The 7,966-nt window shown below is 42.1% G+C and overlaps 1 protein-coding gene across 1 annotated transcript; it reads left to right on the forward strand.

The window, feature by feature from the left end:
* Positions 1-422: 422 nt before the first annotated feature.
* Positions 423-4,884, forward strand: LOC310792725 (DNA replication complex GINS protein PSF3-like). The gene is made up of 3 exons (XM_083654454.1): positions 423-647; positions 1,693-1,926; positions 3,763-4,884. The coding sequence occupies exons 1-3, from the start codon at positions 477-479 to the stop codon at positions 3,991-3,993; spliced, it is 636 nt and encodes a 211-aa protein (XP_083510580.1). The 5' UTR covers positions 423-476; the 3' UTR covers positions 3,994-4,884.
* Positions 4,885-7,966: the final 3,082 nt, after the last annotated feature.

Raw genomic sequence — 7,966 nt, forward strand, 5'->3', positions numbered from 1 at the left:
GTTTCTAGCTCGTCAACTTTCACGTTAACTTGACAATTTGACCCAAGTATCAGAATCCTCTTTCACCGTTTTGACCGGTGTGTCAGGCGGTGGTGGCGGAGATGCCATATTGCATAAACGTTTTGTTTTATGTAACGCTAGCTTTGTTTTGATCAGACTCTAGTTTAGGTAACATCACCGCGTCAAGCTAACGGCAACAAAGACGTTGTTAGGCGCATTGCCATCCGGTGTTAATTCTGGGTCCGGGGTTTACGCCCCCATGACAAAAAGCGGGGTGGAAGGTGCCCAGACTAGGCCCAGACTAGTGCTCTGTACTGGCCCCGTTCCGGAGCTGGCTCTGATTGGTTCATAAGCCCTGGCGCCCAAATAACGAGGAAGTAAGAAATTCTAAACATTGACAGGAGCAGGGAGAAATTAACTTGTGTTCACGTCGGAGTAAACCTGCTACATAGCCACTTTTTCGCATTCAAATACAAATGGACACGCAGTCGTATCTGCCCGTGCCACCCGGCGTGGGAATGGAGGAGAATTTCTTTTCTCTCGATGATATTTTGCTCTCTCACGAAAGACTTTCCAGCCGGACGGAGTGCGCTTTTCCACGGCTGGGATTCCTTGAGAAGTCCACTGACACAAGGGACATACCCGAGGTAGGCTAATAACACAACACAAGGGACATGCCCGAGGTAGGCTAACACAACACAACACAACACAACACAACACAACACAACACAACACAACACAACACAACACAAGGGACATACCCGAGGTAGGCTAACACAACACAACACAACACAACACAACACAAGGGACATACCCGAGGTAGGCGTGTTGTGTTGTGTCACAACACAACACAACACAACACAACACAACACAACACAACACAACACAACACAACACAACACAAGGGACATACCCGAGGTAGGTTAGCTAAAAGTTGGAGTGTTATTGAAAGCGTGCCACTGCCAGTGGATTATAACTTTATAACGTTATGTGACAATCCAGAGTCAGTGTCTCCTAATGATAATGACTAACTCTAGCCTAATGTTAGTCCACGGGCCACATGGGACCCAATTTGTCCTGCAGTGTAAAGACTAGGCCTGCAGGTACATTTTGAAAAGACGTTTTCACAGGTTATCTCAGCTACCATAGGCCTATCATATCAAATCTACTGTCTATAACTGTGCATTACAATTGATGCCAACTGTGCAATTCTGCTCTATATTAAAAAAATAAATAGTTGACCAATTACCATTTATTTAGTAATGAATACAGAAAACATGATGAACAGGCTGCTTAATATTGCAACTTGTTCCTGAAACACTTTACTAACAACACAGTTACAGACTTTCCAAACGACCACTGAACCAATTTGGGAACCTTTATTATGACTTCTGTTGGCGGCACAACCACACATAGCACTGACTTTATATTTGTTGTTACTCTTTCTTCTTTTAACTATGTGGCCATTGACATATTAGGGCTTGGAAAGAATGTAGTGTGAAAGACAATTCAATTATTGAGTCCAATTCAGAAGTGCAATAATGAAACACGCATGTAATACATGCCACAACACAGGATTCAAACGGAGGCCCACAGATGCACATACTGTTGCACTGCACTGGGTACTCCAGATTTTGGGCTGGGGTCACTCTCCACCACCTCTGGCTATACAGTTTGTCTGCTTCATCTTAGGGCACAAAGATGGAACTTCCCCTGTGGCTGGCCAAGGGCCTGTACGAGAGGAAGAGGAGGGTGGTGTCCGTCGAACTCCCCAAGGTGTACAAAGAAGGCTGGAGGACCGTGTTCAACGCCGACCCGACTGTGGTGGACCTGCACAAGATGGGGCCCTACTACTACGGCCTGGGGTCCCAGATGCTGCACTTCGACAGCCCAGAGAACACGGAGATTGCACAGGGGCTGGTGCAGGTGAATGTCATGTCCACACACACACACACACACACACACACACACACACACACACACACACACACACACACACACACACACACACACAAAGTGTTTTAAAACTGGTAATCAAATTCAAACATCAGCACCGATACTTAGCCACCGCATTTATTTGAGTCAGGAGCCGTGAAGATGACTTAATTTACAAAAATGCCTTTTCCTCCGCTTTCTGGTCACAGAGTGGTGTTTTTTGGTAAAAACAACATACAGTACATTCAGGTGTCGATAACTAAAGAACGTATGAAGGTGGAATCAAACGTTCTATCAAAGTCGAGGCTCTCTTCTCTCTTTTGGGACATTCAGTCTTTACATAGTCATAGAAGAACATATTCTGTGGGTCTTGGAAAATTAATGAAAATGATCAAAAACCCTGGCGGTGGCTTGTGACTTTTTCTGAAAAACTGTGGGGGAGAAAGGGTTAAGGCAGAGTGAGACCCAGGCAGCCCTGGTCGTTGTTACATCTGCCACTAAACACACTGAATTGTATGTTACTGTGTGTGAATCCAACCTTATCCCACCACATGAGTTTGATTTAGAAGTCATCACACTCGTACTCACTCACTTAAATGATTTATATGATTGTTGTCGTCATGGCATCATTTTTTTTCTGATGATTATGCCTTTTTCACTGCCCAGTTTATTATAAGGAAAGTAAAATTGAGTGCAGATTAGAATAAGATTATGCATTAAATAAAAACTATACTATACTAAATGATAACCCTACACCCACACTACTCTACCCCTTAGGCAGATTGACAAACTGTTTTTTGCCATCCCAATATAAGAAAGGGGCAGCCACTTCAGCATGTCTAACCCTTTCAGAGCACAAAATGGACAGATTAATAAAAATCCAGCCAGTGCTATTCAAAACATTACAGCTAGGGGGTGCCATCAGATCATACAAGGTGGCAGACTGATGCAGCTGTTGCCAGGCAGATTGTCTCTAATCTCATCATCGTCTGATGAGACGAAAGGCAGATGCACACTGTGTACCGTAGATGTATTTATTTTTTCACCTAATTTAAACTCTAAAGTTAAGTTACTAAGTAACTTGGTTAAGGTTAAGTTAACTTTGGGGAAATTTGGTCCTTGAAAGTCCTTAAAAGGTCCTTGAATTTGATGTTGAGGAAGGTGTGGGAACCCTGTTGTTTTTAACCTTGTGGGCCTCTTGAGAAAATCTATGATGTTGGATTTCCTCCGGCATGATCTTGATTTTGACTGATGTGAGTATGTGATGGTTTTAAAACCACATACATTTACCGTATATAAATTATGCACAAGTCCACCTCTTTTAAGTTTTAATAGATCACTGTGAACAAATTATCAGCTTTTGATCTCATTTCAGATTTATATAGATTACATGGATGACTATATTTTCCTAAAATATACCCATGTTGGAACATTTGCATGTTAGAGCTCTCTGTAATGTACCGGCGGAAAATTCTGGACACACTCTTTTGTGTGTGCACACTGCACACGTGCGTCAAGTGATGTGGAATCCTACATATTTGAGATGCTTAAATGTCATATCAAAGAGTGTCAGATTTGGCAAAGAATGTCTGGAATTGGCCACTAGCTAGGTCACTCTGGATAGAAACAACACCAGCATGCCTCAATGTAAAAATCCTCAACTGCATATTAATATTTTCTTCTAGTTATTTTTAACCTGTTCAGTAGTGTCGCTAGTGTCAACTGATGCAATACTCTAGATGCGCGATCTTTACCCCCTTTTCTTTTAATCGAATAAGAATTTGATCACACACAAAAACCGCTTTGTATCATCCACCCCCCTACCAGACGTTCATCGGTCGGTTTAGGCGGACCATGGACTCCTCTCAGAACGCCTACAACGAGGACACGTCTGCGCTGGTGGAGCGGCTCGACTGTCTGGAGCGGGCGCTGTTCAGGTCAGGGCAGAGCGGCCTCAACGGCTTCCAGAGCTGGGAGAAGGGCCGGGCCTCGCACCTCACCGCCTCCAGCCTGGTCCTCAACTACCGCAAGAGGAAGATGGCCGACGGGCAGCCCTGACCACCTCCGCGAGCCCAGAAAGTGCCCTGGCAGCCGCCTCCGACCTTCTCGTGACCTCTGTCTGCCTCACAGGCCCTTCCCGGCATCGTCATCTTCCACAGACTTCATGCTCTACGTCCGAGCCGAGCACTCGGATTGGAGATTGTAAATTCACCTCATATTTATTTTGCCACTTGTGTGTGTTGTTTTTGCGAGCTGGAAGACCATGTGACACATCATGCTGCGATGTGATAGGTCGCCTTCCTTTATCTATGCTTATACACACAGAAGGTATTTTCTCATGTAAGCCATGATCAGACAGGAGGCTTTGAAAATACAAAATGTTAACAAATGTCCAAATATTTATCAGTTGCTTCTATGATGCTACATGACGCGGCGCCTAGCCACCACTTTCCGATCGCCAAATGCCGGTAATATTGGTCTTTGGTGAATAAAACAGTCAGGGTCTAGCCGGCAACACTTGGACACGATACAGTTGATCGTCTCGGTTGTATGTGGTCTCTGGTCTTTCCCTCTTTTGAAAGCTTTGTCTGTGTTAGACATCACACCCTATAATTGACTGTGGGGGGAGGGGGTCTCTTGACTCTAATTGGATTTCAGTTGCACGTTTTGACTTACAAACTTGGTCTGTTACATAAATGAGTGGCAAGTTTTAAATTGACACAGTATCTCTCATTTCTGCACATGAAAAATAGCACTGAAAACAGGTAGGATGACTGCACTTTGAAATAGGGATGTAACGATAACCGGGTTTAATGATAACCATGATAAAATTCCTTACGATAACCGTACCGTTTAAAATTGTCATTATCATATAAACTGTGTTACCATGATTACAGTGCTTTGAAAAACATGGTAAATACTGTCCATCATCAACCAAAGTTGGCAACAGTCTCCCAGATGCAAACGTGCAGCCTTGGAGAAATGATTTCAGTGAGTGTATCAATCCTTTTTGGGTCTGTAGTTTTCAATATAAAACGTTGTAAAATGATTTCAGTGAGTCTCTCAGTACTTTTTGAACATTTTCAGCAATTCTGTACGAATACTGTGATAATAGGATAACCGTGATCATTTTGGTCACGATAATCGTGATGTGAAATTTTCATACCGTTACATCTCTACTCTGAAACCCTACAATCAGTGGGAAGTGTGTGCTAGAGCAATGAGTCCCAACCGCTACTTGAGCACTTGGGTACTTGGAAAGATTGGGGATTACAATTTACTCACAAAATGATTGATAAAATAATACAAAAATAATAATATTCCAAGTCATTTCATAAACCCATTGTTAAAATGGTGGTATGTGCGTGCTGCAACTAGTTCCCCCCTGGCAAGTGTCAACTGTTACACTGTTATGCTACTGAGAAATGGCTCAAAAACATCCAGTTGCTGCTGTCGCTCCAGATTCAGGTTTAGGTGGGCCTGGTGACAAAAGGAAAAAAGAAGTCAAGCCCAAACAGTGAAACATATATATTTGGTATTAGGGATGTCAAAAATAATCGATTATAAGATGCGGACGTGCACGATTCTGCATCGTTTCACAAATGTCAAAAATCGATTATAAAAAAAAAAAAAAAAATTAATAATCAAATAAAATATAATGGAAGTACATGCAGTTGTTTATTTTAATTATGGATCATAATACAATGCAATTCCAAATGCACTTTTATTTTAAAGTAGCCACACAGTGAGAAAAAAGAAAGTGAGAAAAAATAAATCATGTATTGGGGAAAAAAAGTGATGCATCAATTTAATTTTAATTTGTTTAATTTGTTTATTTAGCCTTTATTTAACCAGGTCAGTCCCATTGAGACACAATGATCTCTTTTCCAAGGGAAGCCTGGCCAAGACAGCAGCTTAACACATTGAGTTTCAACAGTTAAAACAGACAATGCAGAATTACATAATAAGACAACACCAAATCAAACAACAAAATATACAAATACAATGTGGTCAGGGCAATAAAGTTAAATAATGGGACTAAGATGCATCGATAATCATAATCGAATTGAATCGTAGCCCTCTGAATCGTAATCGAATCGTGAGGCCAGTGAAGATTCACAGCCCTATTTGGTATGTATTCACTTGTATGTCTGCATATTCCACTACACGTTCTAGAGCAAATGTAGGAGTATCATCAGCATGCATGAGAGTGGGGGTACTAGTACTGGCATGGAGAAACCACTCAAGGGGCACATAAGCATCAGTATTGACCTGAATCCATATTAATGTGTCTTGCTGCCTTCGAGATGAGAGATCTGGAGTTACATCATCTCCAGCTGTGGTGGAATGATTTGTTAGCTTCTTGTCTCTGTCATGGTGTGACCTTGTGAACTGCTTTTGCAAATCCACAAAATGTGGTACACCACACCAGGGGTCTTCCACATTTTTCAGCCCAACTTAGGACCCCTTGGTTGATAGAGAAACACAGCAGGGACCCCCCCCCCCCCTACGATTAAAAATAAAATAGCGTTGCATTTTAAGCATGGCCTATTGTTAACATTTATAATCCAGCGCACAGCAGGATATCAGGATTGACACTTCTTTTGACTAATAGATTACATTAAAACAGCAAGAAGGAGTGAATGTGTTTTGCTCATTGCTTCATCAGATTTGGATTAGATTAGATTGATAGATTTTTGTCAAAAGTAGCCTATTTATTATTACTTGGCATTTGCTAATATTGTTTTTTGTCTCAAATAAATTTTTAAAATTTTCACAAACTAATTTGACAAAAATTGGTAGACCCCCTGTAGTACCTCTGCACACCACTGTATTACAAAAAAATAATATTTAAGCCTCTGTTGGGGGGGGGGGGGTGCGTTTATGCTACTAGTTTTATTTTGTGGAAATATTAAAATATTCATAAAAATAAAAATGCTGAGTCGAGCTGAACCCAAAAATGACTTCTTTTCTTTTAGTTCAAATACCTGGGTATGCAGGGCACCTATTTAATAATGTATGCAAAAAAAATCACAAAAATCGAATTTCTTTAGTTTTTCACACTTTTTCACATCAAAAGTTCATTTTTCAAGGTTTCATTGATAACAGTAATTTACAGTTTGCTGACGTCACCTAGTACTATCAAATTTCTACCCCATTTCAACCAAACATATCACGACATGCAGCTGTCAATCAAATCTTCATTTCAGGATAATTTTCTCTTCCAAATGAAGTCGAAAATGGCGCCTAGTGCCTGTCATCTGGCAGAATTCCTATCCCATAAACTAACTACTAACTTGGCCAATTGTATGAAACATGAACAAAAAACAAAAACTATAATCTCTAAGAATGCAAAGAAATGTAACTGGCTCGTTAAAACGCGCATTCCAGGAATATCGTATTTACAGAAATAGTGTAAATGGCGCGCGCTTGAGAGCATGGTTGTCAGGGGTCGCCCGTCGGAGATTCCAGGCGGGCGGGCAGCACCCATGCATCGGATTGTCAGCTCGCTCCGCACGTAGCAGGTGGCTGCCTGGTACTCTGCGGATCCCACTCGCACAGCACGACAACACACTGAATCCCACTCGATTTGGGGGTGGAACACGCCATGATTGACCAATGCCAAAGCCAGTCGACAGAATTGTCAAATCAAATCATCGACACGTATATGGTCCGCCTCTCAATTTGTTTTCAGCCTCCGACGCTCACGCCAGTGCATTCCGTTCCGGTTCACCTCTACTTTAAATGACAGATAATGACTGTTTATTTTGTTGTGTGTGTGTGTGTGTATGTTGGCCTTTAGCTGCTGATATCACCAGCCCCCTGTCCCTGTGGTGGCACTGCTTCTTATCCAGAGGTGACATTCAGCTATCTGTGTGTGTGTGTGTGTGTGTGTGTGTGTGCGTGCGTGTGTGTGTGTCCAAGCAAACTATCTGCGTCATTGTGCGCAAGGGCAGAACATTGCTTGTATCTGCCACCTCAGCAGCACTGAGGTTGGCACTGAGAACACACTCTTGAGTGTCTTCTTACT

This window comes from Poromitra crassiceps (assembly GCF_964638095.1).
Source record: "Poromitra crassiceps genome assembly, chromosome: 18".
Lineage (NCBI taxonomy): Eukaryota > Metazoa > Chordata > Actinopteri > Beryciformes > Melamphaidae > Poromitra > Poromitra crassiceps.

What these genes read in the sequence shown, in the direction of transcription:
- LOC310792725 (XM_083654454.1), top strand. Translation starts at nt 477, where the DNA reads ATGGACACGCAGTCGTATCTGCCCGTGCCACCCGGCGTGGGAATGGAG. An exon ending in ACACAAGGGACATACCCGAG is followed by an intron (nt 648 to 1,692) that starts GTAGGCTAATAA and finishes GCTTCATCTTAG; the next exon opens with GGCACAAAGATGGAACTTCC. An exon ending in TTGCACAGGGGCTGGTGCAG is followed by an intron (nt 1,927 to 3,762) that starts GTGAATGTCATG and finishes CCCCCCTACCAG; the next exon opens with ACGTTCATCGGTCGGTTTAG.